Source organism: Symphalangus syndactylus, chromosome 8 (assembly GCF_028878055.3).
Source record: "Symphalangus syndactylus isolate Jambi chromosome 8, NHGRI_mSymSyn1-v2.1_pri, whole genome shotgun sequence".
Lineage (NCBI taxonomy): Eukaryota > Metazoa > Chordata > Mammalia > Primates > Hylobatidae > Symphalangus > Symphalangus syndactylus.
Genome location: NC_072430.2, coordinates 46,324,358 through 46,345,716, shown reverse-complemented (window position 1 = coordinate 46,345,716; position 21,359 = coordinate 46,324,358). Strand labels below are relative to the sequence as shown.

General features: G+C 44.8%; 1 protein-coding gene across 1 annotated transcript in view; it reads left to right on the top strand.

Moving 5' to 3' along the window:
* TTC9 (tetratricopeptide repeat domain 9) overlaps positions 1-17,345 on the top strand; it is a 31,156-nt gene extending 13,811 nt beyond the window's left edge. The window contains exons 2-3 of the mRNA XM_055288966.2: positions 12,183-12,365; positions 15,700-17,345. Of these exons, the coding sequence (XP_055144941.1) occupies positions 12,183-12,365; positions 15,700-15,779 (263 nt within the window). The 3' untranslated portion in view covers positions 15,780-17,345. The remainder of the gene's footprint in view (positions 1-12,182; positions 12,366-15,699) is intronic.
* Positions 17,346-21,359: the final 4,014 nt, after the last annotated feature.

Genomic DNA, 21,359 nt, shown 5'->3' with positions numbered 1-21,359 from the left:
CACTTTGGGAGGCCGAGGTGGGTGGATCACCTGAGGTTGGGTGTTTGAGAACAGCCTGGCCAACATGGTGAAACCCCGTCTGTACTAAAAATACAAAAATTAGCCGGGTGCAGTGGCATGCACCTGTAGTCCTAGCTACTCGGGAGGCTGAGGCAGGAGACTCACCTGAACCTGGGAGGCAGAGGTTGCAGTGAGCTGAGATCGTGCCACTGCTCTCCAAGCGTCGCTTGGGCAACAGAGCGAGACTCCCTCTCAAAAAAAAAAAAAAACAAGAAGGTAAAACTGTCATTTACCACCCCAAGATGACAACAGTTAACTGTTTTGGTTTATTTCCTTGCTGTTTTTCTTCCGTGTGGGTGTATGATCATTTATATGTAAAATAAACATCAGCCAGCCCTCTTCAGGTCTACCTTTCCCAGTGTATTTAGGAAACAAGGGGTTGTTCTCACATGGGCTGGGGCCACTGCAGGGACCTCCGGTCTTTTCTCCCCTCCCACAGGATGCTGCTCACTCTGTTTGCATGACAACCAAGGGGCCACTCGACTTCCTGTTGCTGCTACTTCCTTTTCACGTTCCACGGCACCACTACACCCAGATGTATAATTTCACTAGACTTTACTGAAGGTTATGGGATACAGAAGGAGTTTACATCTCAAAAATTGAATGTTAGAAATTCTTCCTCCTAAAACTCATTTGGCCATCAGACCACCAGGAATTTCGAATGGATCACTCACGTTTTTTGGCAGGTTCCAGCTTCCCGCCATGCAGCTTGGACTCTTTCTCCCCTCCAGCTCCTCTCAGCTTCTTAGGTTTCCCCACTCTCAGATTCCCTTCATTTCATATACAAAGCAGTCTGGGCATCTTTTCATCTACGTGTGTGCCTACTACTGACCTCTAAGCTTCACCTTCCCCACCTGAAGCAGTTGATGAAGCCAGTCTCCTCCAAAAAGATAATTGCTTCCCTTAGAGAAACTCTGCTATAGATGTTACAAATTCTTCACCCATACAGAAGGAGCAGAACTTTTAAAAGAAAAAGTAATTCTTCACCCTGATACACACACACACACACACACACACATTTATTTTTCACAACATTCAGGTTTATACTGTACAAACTTTAGCAACCTTCATTTTTTTCCACCAGTGTTTTCATTGAAAATATTTTTCAATGTTCCACAGCATGATTGTAATGGCTGTGTAATGTTCCATTGCACCAATGTCCCATTATTTATTTAACTAATCTACTGATGGATACTTAGGTTATTTCCAACATTCTGGGATTATAACACAATGCTGCCACAGAAGTGCTCTTTCCGCTATACATGTGCCTGTTAATTATCCTATCCCCAAACACGTCTGAGGACATGAGGGAAGGATGGTGGGAGAGGCAATAGGAACAGGGAACACGTCTCTGGGGCAGGAGAGGGGATTGAAACGGGGGAGACGTTCTTTAATGTCCAAAATGAGAACAGGATAGAACTTTGGCTTCTAAGGTCTTCCCATTCTGGCTTAGAGTTTCTGCCAATGAACGTGACGTGTACTTGGCCAGAGCTGAGAAGGAAAAGATAATATGGGGCGATGGGTTTCTTCTGAATATTTCTGGGAATATATTCATCTTCACATTCCAAATGGCCAATCTGGGCACTCCAAAGTCCTGCTTCCAGACTGAGGAAAGGGTGTTAATGAAGATTCCAGCAAACAGCAGCTCTGTCCTACCAACTTTTCACCACTGCCTTCTCCCTGTCTACTACACCAAAGTCAAGAGTGAAAGTAAGGGGCCATAGGTGGGATAACTTCTAAGTGTTCTGCCATAGCACCCAGATTGGTGCCAAAGGGCTGAGCTGACCTTAAGCTTTGGCATTACAACTCCCTTGGGCAGATTCCAATATGCTTTAAAGGACTGTCAATGTAAGCTTTCACCTTATAGGATTTTATACTGACTTTCCATCTAGCTCTTTCACCTGCCACTTTGACAGCTATTTTTGCCAACAGAGGGTAATTAAAAAGAATATAAACTCCTTGAAGATATCAATATCTCTTGAATGCTTTCCATTTTTCTTATGAAGCCCTGGGCACAGGCCATGATGAGTGAATCCTTATTGACTAAGTTTACTAAAAGTGCCTACCCGAAATTGTGTAGTGATGATGCGTGGGAAGCAGCAGCTCTGGTAGTGATCCCAAAGGTGGGGCATCCATGTGAAGAATCAGAGGGATTCAAGGGAGCAGCTTGGTTATGATGAAAAGGAGAGCTCTCCAAAGGCAGTGTTGCTAAAACAAAGAAAACAAAAGACACACTTGACAGTGTTTGTTTCCATCTAGTGCGAACACATACTAGAATGGAAAAGTGGAAGGTCAGAAATTAACGTGAATGGAATCAAAGGAGATTTAGCCCCTAGATAAATCCAAACAGCTCCTGGCAGTGGAAATAGCAGCAACAGTAGTGGGAGACTCTCTGGGCACCAGGCAGGAGAAACAGGTATTGGAGTGAACAAAGAAACGGCCACTTGTGGGCTGGGCGTGGTGGCTCACGCCTGTAATCCCAGCACTTTGGGAGGCTGAGGCGGGCGGATCACCTGAGGTCAGGAGTTCGAGACCAGCCTGGCAAACATGGTGAAACCCCGGCTCTACTAAAAATACAAAAATTAGCCAGGCCTGGTGGCAGGCGCCTGTAATCCCAGCTACTTGGGAGGCTGAGGCAGGAGAATCACTTGAACCCAGGAGGCAGAGGTTGCAGCAAGCCAAGATAGCGCCACTGCACTCCAGCTTGGGTGACAGAGCGAGACTCAGTCTCAAACAAACAAAGAAACAGCCACTTGGAGGGTGCTAACTCTCTGAGCTATTTCCCGGAGTCTCCATGAAGGTTAAATGAGTTGTAAAACACTATATATATGTTAGGTCTTGCTGCCAATTGAGCATAACCACTGTGGTAGGTGGTGTATGAGAATTTGAAGGTGTCCTAGAGATGCTTGTCTGAAAGAGCAAGGGAGACACATTTCATAAATAACTGTAATGATCTTGATTTGAGAATGTGGCTATGAAAAATAATTTTATTCTTTGTAAAACTAAAGGGCACATTTGATGATTGTACCTGTAGATCTGACTCATTAGAGAGACCCCCCCCAACAGGTTCTGCAAAGCATTACCATTAGGCAAGCATATTTTAAAAATAATAATTTCTTAGCAAGTTAGAAATAGAGCAAAATTGCCTGATCTCAGTTAAAAGCATCTACAAAAAAAACTGAAGCCAACATCATAGTTGATGACAAGAAATGGAATTCTTTCTCTTATGATCCAGGAATTGCACTCTTGAGCTCTTATCTTAGAGAAATAAAAGCTATACCTGACTGTTCCTATCAACTTTATTCATAATAACCAAATACTGGAAACAGCACAGATATCTTTCAACAGATGAATGGGTAAACAAACTGTAGTACATCCATACCATGGAATACTACAGAGCAATTGAAAAGGATGAACTATTGGTGCATGCAACAACTTGGATGCATTGCAAGGAAATTATGCTGAGTGTAAAAAGCACCTTCCAAAGGATTTCGTGCTATGTGATTCCATTTAGATAATATTTTCAAAATGACAAAATTTTAAAAGTAGACAACAGGATAGCAGTTGTCAGGGGTTAAAGAGGAAGTGGTGGGACAGGAGGGAGATGAGGATAGAGGAACCTACACACGATAAAATTGTATATAACTAAACACACACACATACACACACACACACACTGAGTACAAGTAAAGCTAGGGAAACCTGAATAAGATCTGTGGATTCTATCAGTGTCAATATCATAGCCAATATGTTGTACTATCATTTTACAAGATATTAGCGCTAAGGGAAAATGGGTAAAGGGTATGGGAGGTCTCTGTAGTATTTCTTACAATGGTAGGTGAATCTACGATTATCACAATAAAAGTTTCAAGTAAAAAATAATAATTGGGGGGTTAGTTTTGCAAGCACTAGCTAAGCAAAGATAGCTGTTGTTTCAGGAAGAAACAGGAAACGTGTCATGTCAGCCCTATTAGGATAACAGTAGACTCTCAATGGAATTGGAGATGCTGGTGGTTTTAGAACTTAGAAAAAAAAGCAGCCGCAGCAGGAGGAGGGGAAACTTTGCAGTTGGTTTTGTTTGCTTGTTTTTTGTTTTTCTCTCTGAATGTTTTTCTCTCTGAATGTAAATGAACTAGTGGGAGAGAAGGTTCTAGAGGGTTATATAGGAAGTTTCCAGATGAGAAGTATTTACTTAGAAGGTGAGAACAGTTTGGCACAATTAGGGTTTCACACTTAAGCCCTGCAGCAAGCAGCACCCATGCCTCAAATATGTCTAATGAAGGAACTGAGTTAGAATCATTACAGTCAGGTAAGCATCCTAGGAGGGCAGTGTGTATGATGGTTAAAAGCACAGTCTCAGGTGCCAGATGACCTAAATTCAAATCTTGGCTCTGACACTTACTAGCATTGTGACTTTGGGCAAGTGACTTGACTTCCTAGGGCCTCCATTTTCCTATCTGAAAAAAATGGGCTAAATACTAGAATCTACAATAGATTACTGTCAAGATTAAATGAGTTAATGCTCAGAGCAGTGCCTGGCCCATTCATGCTAAATAAAGGTGACCTGCTCTTCCTCTTATTCCCTTTCTGGGAGGATGGATGGATACTGTCCACTGGTGCAGGGCCAGATTCTCTTGAGTGCATCATGCAGCACCTCATCCTTCTGCTCGTTTTCCTCATCTCCTTGGCTAGGGTTCTTATTCTCCAGGGGAATATTTCAAATCGCTAACAAGAGAAGTATCCAAATGTCACAAGTTGACAGCGTAACAGAACAATTATTTGCACACATGTGCAGATTTCCAGCTCTAGGATTTGGCCATCTGACACCTGTCTGCCCTTGTGGGTAGTGGGTGAAAATGTACTTTAGATTATCTACTTTAGATAGAAAATCTACTTTAAATTACATTGTAGCTTTGTGTATGTACCACATATTGTATATAGGACTCAAGATGGAAATTTTCTCCAATTCATGTACACATTGCTGGGCAAACCATATTTGATAAGTGGCTTTCTAAAGAACTAGTATTTATGAGAATGCATTTTTGTCCCAGCACTGTGAGAAGCATATAATGTGCATTAATTATCTCATTTCATCATCATAAGCATTCCCACAAAGTTCCTATTTAACATGGGAAGAATAAGACCCAGGGTGATCATCATAACTCGCCCTCGGTCCTGTGCTAGTGAGTGGCAGAGCTCAGATTCCAGCTCAAGACTGTATCTCTAGACCCAGCATTAGTCTTCAGCCAGGGCACCCAGAGCTGGTACAATACTGTTTGCCTATTTGGTTTGGTTAGGATCTATACCAGTCATTCACTATTCTTAATATCACCTCTGTCCAGATCCCAAACTTCTTCCACTTTACTACTATGCCATTGCTTCTTGAAATAAATTTGAAAGCAAATCAAATAATTTGGCAAACTTTTGGGAAAATTTTTCCCCAGGAACGCAATGGCCATTTCCTGGGCCCATCTCACAGAGCAGTGACTAGCAAGGTGTATTAGTTTCCTAAGGCTGCTGTAATATCACACACTGGGTGGCTTAAAATAACAGAAATTCATTGTCTTGTCATTCTAGAGGCTAGAAGTGAAACATCAAGGTGTCGGCAGGGTTGGTTCCCTCTGAGGGCTGTGAGGAAGAATCTGTTCCAGACCTCTCTCCTAACTTCTGGTAACCTCAGGCACTCACTGGCTTTGTAGATGGCCGTCTTCCTAGATCTTACTGCATCATCTTTCCACTCTGTGTATCTGTCTCTGTGTCCAAATTTCTCCTTTTTATAAGGACACTAGTCAAATTGGATTAGGGCCTATTCTAACGATTTCATTTTAACTTGATCATCTCTGCAAAGACCCTATCTCCAAATAAAGTGACATTCTTAGGTACTGAGGGTGAGGACTGTAACATATCCTGTACAAATGGATATGGTGCAACCCCAAACAGTGAGACAGCCTTGTAGAGTGGGTTCTTCCTCTTCGCTCCTGGCCCCAGGTGGATCTGGTCTTCCTTCCATTTAGCCCATGTTTCCCTTCTGTTCAGCAGGTAAAGGCAAACTATAGTGAGTCAGCTATGAGAAGAAAACCAGTGATTGCATGAACTTGTTCTTCCTTTCATCTGGTTTCCCTTTATCTCATGCCGGTGGGTGGCATTTTGCCCTGCATGCACCAGGAAACACAAAAACAAAACAGGTGCCAGAGTGAGGAGAACTCGACATGCTTTAGCCTGAGGTGTCAGTGTGGTTGCTGTGGGGAACATCACACTTAGGATTTTCGTGTGCATGAGTGTCCCGGGGGCTCTTTGAGTAGCTGATTCTCTATTTGCTAAACACGACCCCTTTGTGGGCCTCAGAAGGCCTGCCAATTCTTTTCATAAGATCACACCCTAACCGCCTAAGGCTGGCAGTGGAGGAATCTGTACTTGGGAGGGGTGGTTGGAGATTTGCAGCTTCAATTCTTGTCCCCCAGATTTGCCTTTCTCTTGTAAGTTCACTGGCCACCTCTGCTATCACCCTGTTTGGCTCAAGGAAGGCTGTTTCTCCTCTAGCACTTCTTCCCATGCCTTGATAGAGGCTTGTCTTCATTCTCCACAATTTGGCTGATTCCAAGCCACTGCATTTATTCAGCCTTTTCAGAAGACCCAAAGGCCAGAAAGTTAATAATACTTCTTTCAATGGAGCCTCTAGATATGGTTGTCTGAAAGCCCAGGCCCTTAGCCATGCATCTCCCACCCTGTACCTCTTCAGCTGCCAAGTGACTGCATCTTTGAATCCAAGTATATCCACAGAGTCCAGGCCAGGCTCCCTTGCCAGTCAGTCCAAAACCTACCTTTCCAACTCAACAGCCTCCTCTGCTCACGATGACTAATGGTGGAGATGTTTACTCCCTTCAGGGAAGGTCTCACCCCAGTGCCATGACTTGGGAAGACCCGTATCATAACATAATCCAATCTCTATGCCAAAAAAAAAAAAAAAAAAAAAATCCACACAGCAGGAATCTAATTGTTGTCTTACAGAAGCCCTCTTGATCCCTGCTTTACCAGTTCTGATTGTCCTCCCCAACAAAAGATACCTGACCTTGAATAATAGGGAGAATGGAAATCCTTTTGAAGAGGAACCAGTGAAACAATTTTGTCCTTCTATTAAGTGGCAAACATTTGTATTTAGAGGCTATTAGGTCTGAAAGGACGGTAGAGATCATTTAGTGAAATTTAGGTCCCTCATTTTGCAGATGCCCAGAAAGGGAAAGTAATTTTCATAATGTTGGCTAGTGGCAAAGATGGGACTAGAATCCAGCTCTTATGATTCCTAGTTCAGTGCTCTTTAAAATATCGATGCATGCCAAATGGCAGAGTATAGAGACTGTGACACGATAATCCTTAATTCAAACAGAGACCAGGTCACCACAACATGGAGAAACACTTCTCGACAATCAGGAAATCCAAAACGACAATAAAGATCTCCTGGACGAACGGCTGTACCTCGCAAATGTGGACAGCAGAGGGAAAATATTGCAGAAATTCCCTGCTGCTGGTCACCTCTGCCTCCTGGATGCCACTTACATTGATCCGTTTTTCCTGCTTACCCGCCTCCACTCTGGTCACCTGAGTCACCATCATTTCATCATCCAAATCCACTCTTGCCTCACAATGAAGTCCCAGATCCTCTGCGTGGACCAGAAGGGTCTCTGTGTCATGGTTTCTTTCTTTTCCAGCTTCACCTTTTTCACCCTTCCCTCTGGTTCTCTGCTCCAACCTGGCGTGCATGGCTTCCCAAACTTTCTCAAATAGGCCATTTCCCTCTCGCTCTCTCTCTTTCTCGGCTCTGCCTTGAAAAGTCACAATTTCACCCAGATCAGTGATTCCCAAACATGGGTGATTTTACCACCACCCCACCACCCAGGGAATACTTGGCAATTTCCAGAGACATTTTTTGGTTGTCACAAGTGGCACGTAGTGAGAAGAGGCTAGGGGAGCTGCTAAGCATCCTGCAAGGCTCAAGACATCCTCATGCAACAAAAAATCATCTAGTCCAAAATGTCAGTAGTGCTGAGGCTGAGAAATACCCAATCTTTAGATCCCAGCTAAAATGCTACTTCTTCCAGGAAGGCCTCCCATTATACTTTAGATCAAGGTAAGGCCCCTCCTGCCTGGGTGTGCTCCTTCTCTACCTTTGTCCTTCATAGCAGTTAGCCCACATGTGAATATTTGAGATAACATGACCTCTGCCCTCCCTGCCCATCTGTTAGCCCCAGGTGGGTGGTGGGGCGGGTGTCAGCTCATCACCTGATCCCACTGCCCCACCCAGTGCCTAGCAGTTAGGCATCAATTTTTACTTGTTAGCTTTGGAACACAGCAGAAGGGAGTTTCCACAGATGACCTCTCTTTCTCCCCAGGGGCTGTGTGGGTTTCCGACGGCTTCAAATGCAGCCCCACAGACACCCCAGAGGTCAAGTGCACAGTCTTGGAAGCCTGACAGAAGTGGGCTGATATCCTAATTCTACCACCTTCCAGCTAGGTGACCTTCAGCAAGTTACTTCATTTCTCTGGAACTCAGTTTCATCATCTATAAAAGAAGGATAAAAATAGAACCTGTTTCATGGAGTTGATGTGAGGATTAAAAGACATAGTGTATGTGAAGTATTTAGCACCTCTGACACCGGAGAAGGGATTAATAACCATGAGGAGGACACACTGTGGGGCGATGCCACTTATCCTGAGGTCCACTGCAACCCCAGGTCCTGGCTAATGGCTACAGGGATGGGGAAGGAGCAATCAGGAGGCAGCCAGTCCACCTCTTCTTAACTTCCTCAGCCCTCACATGTGCCTGCTGTCATCCCATCTTACCTATCCCATGGGCTTATTAGATGTACCAGTAGCCACCCACCCAAAGCAGAGAGGTGCCTAAAAATCACCTGCAGGTAGCGCTGGGGCCAGCCTCCAGCCTGGCTCTCACCCCCTCCACCCCTGGATTCCCTTAAGAGTCCTGGCCTGGGCCGGGTACAGTGGCTCACTCCTGTAATCCCAGCACTTTGGGAGGCTGAGGCGGGCAGATCACCAGAGGTCGGGAGTTCGAGACCAGCCTGACCAATATGGTGAAACCCCGTCTCTATTAAAACTACAAAAATTAGCTAGGCATGGTGGCGGGCACCTGTAGTAGTCCCAGCTACTTGGGAGGCCGAGACAGGAGAATTGCTTGAACCCAGGAGGCAGAGGTTGCAGTGAGCCGAGATCGCACCACTGCACTCCAGCCTGGGCAATAGAGCGTGACCCCATTTCAACAACAAAAAAAAGAGTCCTGACCTAGCATCCCAACTTCTTATCCAGATTCTACCTCTTGGCCCAGCCATTTCTCCATCTTTCTGGGCCCTGCCTGTGGTGTCAGCTGAGGCTCCACACCCTATAACCAGCCTAGCCCTGCCTACCCTGCCTCCCCCCAGGTCTGAACCCTGGACCACAGCCAGGTATGCCAGTTCCCACCGGATCTGCAGGGGAACTAGAAATATTTTTACCAAATAAGTGCCAGAAATTGATTGCTGTGGTTCCTTTAACCCTTTGTGGGAAGGGGGAGGCTTCCCCATTTCCAGGCCCCTTTGCTTCCCCTCCCCCTGTCACCACCATTTTATGCATTCAAAAACTGTTTTTTTGTTTTTGTTTCTTGTTTTTTGTTTTTTTTTTTTTTTTAAAAAAAAAAAAAAAAAGGTCCTTTTCCTAGACTGCCAGGGTCAGCAAACAGAAGTGTCTGTTCGAAGAGGGAGGGCTGGACGGGAAGAGGGCTGCTAGGCCCGGTCAGAGAGGACTTCAGGCAGGGAGTGTGGAAGCTGTGGACAGGACAGCTTTTAGCTCTGGGAGCAGGTGCTGGAGCCAAGTCGCACACAGGTAGCAGTCAGTGAGGTTCACATCCAGGAGCCTTTTTACAGAAACCCCCCTCTCTCTCTGTACAGCTGTATAAGCACCAGCTCAGGCTCAGACAACATGCGGGTGAGGAAGGAGACAGAAGGGCCTAAGACCCCATCATGGAGGGAGGAGAGGGGAGGGGGGCTTGTAGCATCAGCTTATCAGAAGGACCCCCTGGTGCACCAGAAGATTGTAGTCCTGGGTGAACAAGAGCTGCCCTCGGGGGTTAGCAGCCTGTTGCTTCTGTTGACTTGGCTTTCTGCCCTGCAGCCAGTGAAACCTGACAAGTCAGTTTCTAGATCTGGGCTGATTCTCTTTCACTTCCTGGTTCTCATACCTTCATCTTGAGAGTCTGTGTATTTCTCCCGATTCTGTGAAAGAATGGAGTTTTTTGGTCCTAAATGCTCAAAGAAAAATCTGGTCTCTTAAAAAATCTCAGCAATTCTGATACCTGGGAAGTTATTTAAGGGGTCAGAATGACTGACGTTAGACCCCTGAAGATTGAAATCAGTGACTTTTCTCTATCCTGAGGTGTCTTCTGTCAGTGTGGAAAAGCCTGGGCACAAAGAAGGAACAGAGCATCAGCATTCTCCCCCAGCCACCCAGCCGGGTTGTGAACAGAAGCACCAGTTTTGCCTCCTAAGTCTCTGTTTTTATTTGCTTTGAAGAAGCAGACAGGTGCTTTTTTCCTGTCTCTTTTTTTGTAATCCCTCCAAAGTATACAACATACTTTGCTGTTGGCCAATGCCTACTAGATATTTGAGTGGTTAAATGGAGGCAAGGTGGTTCAGCAGAGTTGGGATTAGAGGGAGGTGCCTAGGGCACGAAATTTCAATCATTCTTCAAGGCTATTTAGTCATCCTCCAAGCGTGTCATCACTCTAGTCCCAGCCCTGTGGCTCCCTGTGGCTCAGAGCTGGTAAGAGAAAGCTCAAAGGGACATGGTTTACTCAAAGATGGCTGTTTGTGGGATGGGGAAGCTCTCCACCATGAGGCCTGCCTGCCATAGCTTCCTCTTGCCTGGGACACCTACGTCTCTCATGTCCAGACATGTGGCTTGTATGAGCTGGTCACTAGCCTACCAGAAAGCCTCCTCTCTCAGGAACTGCAGAGACAAATATATATGAAAGGGAACTTGAGGGAAGTCAGAGGCAGATGTTACTGGTACAAGACTAAAAAGAATTCTAAGAATGTTAACTAACATTTTTTTCATGCTTGCTATGTGCCAAGCCCACATTAAGTACTTTATGGCCATTATTTTATATAATCCCTCCAACAACTAGATTAGGAAGGACTTGGATTCTGGAGACAGACAGCTTCAGTTTAAATCCCATCTTTGCCTCTTTCACGTTGTGTGGCCTTGGGAAATTTCTTGAGCTCTCTGGGCCTCAGCTTCCTCACCTATATGATTGAAACAATAATAGTACCCACATCGTAGTATTCTGATGATTATATCAGTAATACATGTAAAACAATGAGACCAGCATCTGTACAAGGTAAGCACTCAACAAATATTGGCCATGATGGTGATGATGATGATGAAGATGATGATGATGATGATGATTGCCTCTGGTAGCTTATTCCTAAGGCTGCCTATAACAAAGTCCCACAAACTGGGTGACTTGAGATAACAGAAATGTATGGTCTCACAGTTCTAGGGGCTAGGAGTCCAAGATCAGGGTGCTGGTGGGTTGTTATTCTAAAGGATGTGAGGAAGAATCTGTTCCATGCCTCTCTGCGAGGTTCTGGTAGCCTCAGGCATTCCTTGGCTTATGGATGGCTATCTTCTCCCCATGTTTTATCACGTCATCTTTCCTCTGTGTGTGTCTGTCTTTGTGTTCATATTTCCCCTTTTTATAAGGATACCAGTCACACTGGATTAGGCCCTACTCTAATGACCTCAACTTGATCACCTCTGTAAAGACCCTGTCTCCAAATAAGGTCACATTCTTGGGTACTGCAGTTTAGGACTTCAACATATTTTTTGGTGGTGGAAGGGTGGGCATAATTCAACCCATAACACAAGGTTAAGTGACTTGCTCAAGGCTTGTTAACATGGCTTGTTAGTGATGAAACTGGTCAGGGAGCCTAGGATTATTGGAAGACAAATCCCAAGACATAAACCCCAGTGGAAAACCCCAACCCTGCTAAACCACTGGAGAGAAAGAACTCAAGGGAGACATGCAGAGCCAGCCACTCTCATCCTGATGGCATTTCCCCTCCCTTCCTCCATAGCCTGCCTGCTCCAGGCTGAGCTGGTAAACTATGAACGGGTCAAGGAATATTGCCTCAAAGTCTTGAAGAAGGAAGGGGAGAACTTCAAGGCCCTTTACCGGTCTGGTGTGGCCTTCTACCACCTTGGGGACTATGACAAAGCACTCTACTACCTGAGAGAAGCAAGAACCCAACAACCAACAGGTAAGGCGGACATAGCCATTTTCTTGCTTCCTCCCTGCTCTGCTGGCTCCTGGGACCTTCTCATTTCAGCAGTTTTCTTGGATGGGAGGGCCAGGCAGGGACAGAGATGGCAAAATTAGGGATCAGATCTATATGATAAGACCTAAGTAAGAGGAGCACACAGCCCATGCATTTGCCTAGGGTTTGAGTTCCAGGGAGCACGGGCCCCTCTTCTCTTCAAATAGAGTATAGAATCCCTCATCTTTTTCAATTCAGAATCCAGCTCTCTTTACTTATTCAACAAATATATGTATATTGAATTCATACTATGTGCCCAGATTTGTGCTGAGCACCAAGGGAATCAATGAAAAGACACTGTCCTTAACCATGAGGAGCTCACGTCTTGTTGATGACACAGAATACACAGAATACAAACAGGCAAATCTGATGCTAAGCCCAGCACCTTTCAGGAAGCATGCTCTGATTTCTCCAGTCAGATCGTATTACTTAGGACTTGTGTTATCTATACCATTCACTTAGATCATATCCACCCGTCATTCATTCATTCATTCTACAGATATTTATTGAGGGGGTACAATGTTGCTAGGTATATAGTAGTGAACAAAAGAAAGTTGTTGCCTTCAAAGAGCTCACTGTCTATTGTAAGTGGGAAAAAAAAGTGTGGAGAGGGGACAGAACCCAGGGAGGGGCTCTCTACCAATAGATGGCTAGAAGTCAACTGGTAAACAAGCAAACAGATAGTAAACAAATGAAATATTTAGTAGTAATAAACGCTGTGAAGAAAATAAAGCAGAATAAAGAGATCAAGAATAAATGGGGAGGCTGGGCGTGGTGGCTCATGCCTGTAATTCCAGCACTTTGGGAACCCGAGGCAGGTGGATCGCTTGAGCTCAGAAGTTCAAGACCAGTCTGACCAACATGGTGAAACCCCATCTCTACTAAAAATACAAAAATTACCTGGGTGTGGTGGCGGGCACCTGTAATCCCAACTACTTGGGAGGCTGAGGCAGAAGGATCACCTGAGTCTGGAAGGTGGTGGCTACAGTGAGCCAAGACGGCGGCTACAGTGAGCCAAGATGGCACCACTGCACTCCAGCCTGGGCGACAGAGTAAGACCTTGTCTAAAAAAAAAAAAGAGTAAGGCTGGGCACAGTGGCTCACGCCTGTAATCCCAGCACTTTGGGAGGCCGGGGTGGGTGGATCAGGAGGTCAGGAGATCGAGACCATCCTGGCTAACATAGTGAAACCCCATGTCTACTAAAAATACAAAAAATTAGCTGGGCATGGTGGCACATGCCTGTAGTCCCAGCTACTCAGGAGGCGAGGCAGAAGAATCGCTTGAACCCAGGAGGCAGAGGTTGCAGTGAGCTGAGATTGCGCCACTGCACTCCAGCCTGGGCGACAGAGCAAGACTCTGTCTCAAAAAAAAAAAAAAAAAAAAGAGTAAAGGGGGCGTAGCTATTTTAGACCAAGTGGTCAGAAAGAGCCTCTCTGAGGAAGTAACATTTAAACAACTTTGACTTGATGTTGCTATTGTTATTGTTTATATGGTTAATTTTTCTTTTTTTCAGGCAGAGTCTCGCTCTGTCGCCCAGGCTGGAGTGCAGTGGTGTGATCTCAGCTCACTACAACCTCCGGCTTTTGGGCTCAAATGATCCTCCCACCTCAGCCTCCCCAGTAGCTGGGACTACAGGCATGCACCACCATGCCTGGCTAATATTTTTTATTTTTTGTATAGACGAAGTCTTGCTATGTTGCCAGGGCTAGTCTTGAACTCGTGGGCTCAAGCAATCCTTCCACCTCGGCCTCCTAAAGTGCTGGGATTACAAGTATGAGCCACCACACCCAGCCTTTTTTTTTTTTTTTTTAACGCAATCCTCCTTTCAAAGTCTTTAAAGAACTTTAGGATCAACTTACAAATGTCCAAGTGTATAGTTTTTTTTATCTTTTTAAAGAACACCTTGTTGTTTATTTATTTTCTATATATAAATTTTGTTCCACCAACTGTAAGCAGCTTGAAGACTAAGCATTGGACTCATTCAACAGAATTTTCTGGAGCACTGCTATCTGCCAGCACTGTTCTGGAGGATACGCCTGGCATTTTTTAGCATTATGATATAGTATTCATTTCTACTTCCAGAAGTAACTATTCCAGGCAGCCCTGTCACTCTTATGTTCTGGTGTGTGTAGAACTTAGCAGTTGTTCCATGCCATGTCCTCACTAATAATAGGAACTGGGAAGAAATGCCCCAGTTTTGGTGAGGTGGTCATCTGACCCTACTTATGAGGACAAAAATAAGACAATGAAGCAAAGTCATTTTAAACTCTTCAAGCTTAAAAAAAATTACATTAGACTAATATTTATTGATCATTGTTTTACGCACTTTTAGACTTACCTATTTTGGGCTTCAGAGCAATTTCATGAGGCAGGTATTACAGTCCTCAGGAGAGACAGGCTTTGCAGCCAGACACACCATTTACTATGTGTCTCCTTGGCATCTGACTTAATCTCTCTAGGTCCCTATTCCATTTTGTCACGGTGAGGAGGAGGATACATACCTTGCGAGATTGTAGTGAGGATTCAATGAGATCATGAATGTTAGAAACCTGGCACAAGGTTGGCATTCAAAAATGGAGCTTGTTGGCTGGGCGCAGTGGCTCACACCTGTGATCCCAGCACTTTGGGAGGCGGGCAGATCACCTGAAGTCAGGAGTTCGAGACCAGCCTGGCCAATATGATGAAACCCCGTCTCTACTAAAAATATAAGAATAAGCTTGGCACAGTGGCATGCGTCTGTAATCCCAGCTACTCGGGAGGCTGAGGCAGGAGAATTGCTTGAACTTGAGAGGTGGAGTTTTCAGCAAACCAAGATTGTGCCACTACACTCCAGCCTGGGTGACAGAGCAAGACTCCATCTCAAAAAAAAAAAAATAGAGGTTGTTTCTTGCAGATGGTACAGGAGGCTCAGAGAAGTTGGCAACTTGCCTGATGTTAAACTCCAACTGGGGTCTCACTAAACTAACTGCACCGGCTGGGAAACCACTGGGATATGCTGCTGCATAGAAAGAGGGAGAGAAATTCTCTCTCCTCTCCCACCCATTCTCTCTCATGTCCCCAGGATCATGCCAACCTGTCCACATTTGCTAAGAGGAGGCAGTGAAGGAGAGGGCTGACATCTAGTTGCCCTCTCAGCCACCATGGATAGGCAGAAGGGACCTTGGTTGAGTGAGCCTGGCCTGTTGGATGTTTGCAGACACAGCCTTTGCTAATTCCTTGTAAATGTGATAGTTGCCCTCACCTGGTGTTCCCTAAGGTTTATTTCTCTCCTCACAGACACCAACGTGATTCGGTATATCCAGCTGACGGAGATGAAGCTCAGTCGATGCTCCCAGAGAGAGAAAGAAGCCATGTAACCAGGAAGCAGCTCCAGAGCTGCGCCCACGCCTGACCAGAGACTTCCAGGCACCCCCTGGCGGAGAGCCCCATCCTGGGTTCCGTCCCTTTCTCCCCACTTCTTCTGGCTCCTCGTTTTTCCTCCTGTTGCACCCCAACTCTTTGTCTCCTCCCAGTGTGAAAAGAAGGAGAGATGCAAATTTGGAATCCGGTAGGTCTCCCAGACAATGGAGACATCCTCTCCTCTAGCAGGTCAGCGACTGAGAGGGGCCCGACTTCTGCTAGGACAGCTGGAGAGGAGTCTCACAGGCTGGGATGCTGTTGTGGCTTTGACTTTGGCCAGTGCTTCTGACAGAGGCGGAGCCTGGCAGGTGTACCATCCCACAGGCAGCAGGCACACAGCCCATGGGCTGGATCCTTCCACACCTTCCTGACAAACCAGAGCCAGAGCATCTCAAGGCAACCGTTAGAAATCCAGGGACGAGACAAACAGCAGAAGCGCTGGTGAAGCCAACATAGAGACTGTCAATGTGTACACTGGAGTTCCCATCCCCCACCCCCCACCCATCACCTTAGCCCCTGCCTCCTTCCCCCACTCGTTGTCTTGGCTTGTGCTTTCTCCTCTCCCCGTCGGGGATCCGAGACTCTGCCAGGATTCACATGCCACTGAAGCCCACTCAGTGCCCTCTGGTGACCACACATACCATTCCCCCGGACTCCCACCCAGCAGGCAGCTGTGACCGCAGAAGGGCAGGATGAAGTGGGCCAAGGTTTGGGACAGGGTGACTGTGTAGGTGACAGGGAGGGAAAGATGATGGCCAGGGGAAAGAGCATCGTATAGGCTAGGGGATTGAACTGTGGACTGATTCACTGTAAATAAAAATCAATTAACAGGGAGTAGTTCCTGCCAGTCCTGTTGGAAGCAGCCCACTCCCTCATTTTTACTCCTTCCTCCAACCCTCAATCAGAGCTACTTACAGCCAGGCAGGATGGGGCTTCCCCCAAAGCAGTTGGCCATTTGTCCAGTGGCAGACAATGGTGGCTGCAGCCTTTGTGCTTTTAAGAGTGGGCTGGGATTGTGGAGACTGCCCAAGGGCTTGGCTTTGTCAGAACTTGTACAATCTTCTTTTGATGAAATTATCTGAACTCAATATCTAGCACATAGAATGTGTTCAACAAATACTTGTTGAATGAATAAATTATGACTGCAGACTGGCTCTCCTGCCTTAAACTAATTTCATCCCAGCCTAGTCTCCTGATGTCTGTGCTCATTATGCTATGCCATGTTGCTTCAGTCAAAAAAGAAACACTTACTGAGGGCGTATTGTTTGCCCATCATTGTGCAATATGCTGTGGGACATGGGATGTAGTCTCAGTCTTCAAGGAAATGGAAGGGTTAAGAAATGCATATGAGATTATTACCAATGACACCTTTAATTTATATGATGCTTTAAAATTATCAGAGCACTTTCATGTATTTTTCGTGTGACTAGTGAAAAAGACAATGTTGTACAAAATTCAAATATATACAGATGCAATAATGTGAATAGTTAGGATTTATTAAATGCATTATCTTCAGATCTTTACATGTATAATCTCATTTCTTTCATGCAATTACTCTGGGATACTGTTCCCGTTTGATGGGTAAGAATATTGAAAACCAGAAAAATTAATTATCCCAAGGTTGCATGGCCTTTAGTGGCATAGCTAGGATCTGAACCAGGCCTGCCTGACTCCAGAGCTCTGGCTAGTATCTATGCTATACTTAGTTGCCTCTCTATAAGTATAATATTGGGCAATTATAACCATTTGAGAACAGGACAATATGTATTAACCTGAAAAGTGTTCATGATGTCAGTGATAGTACATGGCCCCCTTATGTATTTACTCAAGGGCCCAAAAAGACCAGAGGCCAGAATCCCTAGTAGTCAGAGCAGTGACAGGTCAGAAAAAGGCAGCTGAGGTCCAATAGTTATGTTTGTGTATTGCTCATTCTACTTACTGATGGAGCCAGCATGTATCCCAACAACTCACCTAGCATTCATCCTCCATCCCCAGCATTGGGAAAGGGTCACAATTGAGACCAAAAGGAAACACAAAGTTAAATATAGGTTAATTATATAAGCAGATGCCCCACCACGGCAGGATCCAATCACAGCCGAGGGGCCCAGAAGAGAGCGGCGTAAGTTATATTCACATAGTTCCCCAAAGGCTTTCAACGGGGGCTACAGGAAGGTGCTAGAAATATTGAGGGGCCTGCCGTTACTCACCTATAATGATTGTTAGTAGAAAATATCACCTACATTTTTAGAAAATAGGAATATGCGGCCGGGCGCCGTGGCTCACACCTGTTGGGAGGCTGAGGCAGGCTTACTCTCTGGAGAAGAGGAAAAGAAAGAAGCTGTTTCAGCTGTCACATTCTCCCCAATCACTACTATATTATGCTGTCTTTCCTCTTCCTCCTAGCTGGCTTTACATGACCCTAACCCAAAACTACCCTATGGCCCCACACGGGTATGTGTTCAAACCCCCCGACCCCCACCCCCATTCCCAAGCCTCCAACTTAGAACGTTTGTGACTTGGCAGATAGTTTGTTAGGATCTGAAGGATGAAGAGAAGGGTAGAGTTCACCCGGAGAATGAGTTCAAACTGCCAGGGTCTTCCCTTGGTCTTTATGCATCAGGAATAATTATGCCGAATAATTATTCCCCATGCAGAGACAGGAGAGAGGTCTTGTTTACATGAGTGTGCTGGGGGAGGACTGGACAATTGAGGATATGATTGTAGCCATCCCATGTAGAAAGATCAAAAACTAGAACGAAATGAGGACAGCCTCTCAGAACTTCATAGAACAAGCGTCCAGGTCATCTGCTTGTTTGGTGACTTAGATATACAGGCTTATTGGAACTCCATTCACTGTGACCTGAAGTTAAATAATCCCAAAGAAAAAAAGCTACCTGGGGTATTGGTTGATGTTTGGGGTGATAGGGCTGAATTTTCTGTGCATTTGTCCAACAAAGGCTTTAGAGCACAAAACCAGGTTCATTCTCCCTACCAAATCTTCAGCTTCCTTCTCCTCATCCCTCCCCAGAACAAGAACTGTGATTTAATTCCATACGTTGTGGATGTCACTGCTGACCTATATAGCTGGAGTACTAATCAGGCATCTAACCTGCACTGCCATCCCCTGCCTGGACTTTTGCGATGGACTCTTTGGGGGAAAAGCTAACGCTTTTTAATTATTGTGAAAGCATCATATGTGTATTGTAGAAGTTTTAGGGAAAAAAGGACAAAATCCAATCCATGAGCTTACCACCCAAGACAAACGTGTATTCTTTTGAATATACCTTTTAGTTCTTTTTGGTGTAAATGTACACATGCACACGCACAGTTGTGGGTTTTTTTAAACAAAAACTGGATACACTGAATATACTCTTTAATAACTTTTCAAATGTGTATTTATACTTTAGAATATGTAATACTACACAGATACAAAATTCAAAAAGTACAAACTGCCCTGTAGTCGGAAGTAAATCTCCCTACCCCGTCTGCCAGCATCTAGTTTCCCTCTAATTTATTTTGCATCCTAGTGGAGATGCTTACACATGGTCAAACATATGTATATATTCTTTTATCACACACAAATGGCAGCATATTGGACACTTTTTGTTTTTTGCTCCTTCTGTTCCTTCACTTAATAATATCACGAACATTTTCTGCATATCAAACTTTCTCAACAGCATCTTCATTATATGGATGGACCCTTTTTCTTTATCATCAATCCCCAAATAGTGATTATTTCATTTGTTCTCAATCTTTATTGTAAATAGTGTTGCAACTGACATTCTTGTAGCTAAATTTTGCACATGTCTGTAACGATTTCCTTAGGATAAACTCCAAGAAGAGACTTGCTTGGCTATTTTTAAGAATTTTGATACATGTTGCCAACCACCCTCCAGAAAGTTTGTACCAAAACACTCTCCTATTTGGAGCCTAGAGAGTACCCTGTTTCCTGCACTCTAACACTAGGTATCATCACTTATCAAATCTTTACCAATTTGATAGCTGGGATAATAGTATGTCAATGTTATTTTAACTTTCTTTGATTCTTCGCAAATAACATTTTCATATGCTTATTGACCATTTGTACTTCTTTCTTTGTGAATTTTCTATTTATTTGATATCGGTATGTTTATTAACAATTTGTAATTTTATTAAGAATATTATTTTTGTCAAGAAATGCTGCAAATATGCTTTCCAAGTGCTTTGCTTTCAAATTTTGTTTATGGTGCTTTTTGACATACATAAATTCTAAATTCTGCAATTAATTCGTTCCTCTGTTGCCAGCTTCTCCTGCCTACAGTTCATTCTCTTATTTCTATCAGAGTGACCCTTCCAAAACACAATTTGACCATGTCACTCCACAACTTCAGCACTTTGGGAGGCCAAAGTGGGTGGATCATGAGGTCAGCAGTTCAAGACCAGCCTGGCCAAGATGGTGAAACTCCATCTCTTCTAAAAATACAAAAAAAAATTAGCTGGGTACGGTGGCAGGCACCTGTAATCCCAGCTACTCAGGAGGCTGAGGCAGGAGAATCACTTGAACCTGGGCGTCAGAGGTTGCAGTGAGCCCAGATAACGCCACTCCACTCCAGCCTGGGCAGCAGAGTGAGACTCTGTCTCAGGAAAAAAAAAAAAAATCTTTAGTGGCACCTCGTCACTTTTAGGATGAAGTCCAAACTCCTTAACAACACACATGGTCTTTCATATTTTTTCCACTGATCTTTCCAGCCTCACTTCCTGGTCCTCTTCCCAAAGTATCCTACATTCCACTGCTGCACAGCTTCTTGTGCTGCCCTGAACCATTGTGCTGGGTCTCTGGGCCTTTCCACGCTATTCCTTCCCTCTTCCTCATTGGCTATTCCTTAGCCCTTCAGTCCTCTCTGCCTTGCTAACTCCTATAGTCCTTGATTCAGGATCACTGCTAGAAAGCCTTCCTTGGTCCTTTAGTCTGAATTCTTAAAGCAACACAAGCCTACCTCAGCCTAGCTTTTGCTACAACAAACTAGAATTTCTAGTTGACATTCATCTCCCGCGCACCCTGGGTGTTCCTCAAGGCAGGCACTGTGGTATATTCATCTTTGCAGCCAGAATGTGAAGCACCATGCCTGGCACATTGTAGGTACTCAGAAAACGTTGAGCATTGGGCCTGGAATGAATGAATAATGGGTTCAGTGGCAAATCTTACTGGAGGTAAATGCAGGGCTGAACTAGATCTGTGCTTCTGAGAAATGAAGATCACCTAAGAGACTTGGGTCAGAAGAGAAGCCACGTGCTCCAGCCCTGTGCTTTCCAAGATATCAGAATCACTTGGAAGAGCTTTTTAAAAATACATAATCTCAGGCTCTACCTTAGACCCATTGAATCAGATTCACAGGAATAGTGTTCAGGATAGTTTTTTGAATGCCATGAGGTAACCAGCCAGGTTAAGGGGACACTGCTGAGGCCCAGCAAACTTCAGAGCACGCCGCTCCAGCATGTCAAACCATGTGACATTTTAGTGGATAGATGGAGTTTTGTTTGAATACCAGCTTTAACAT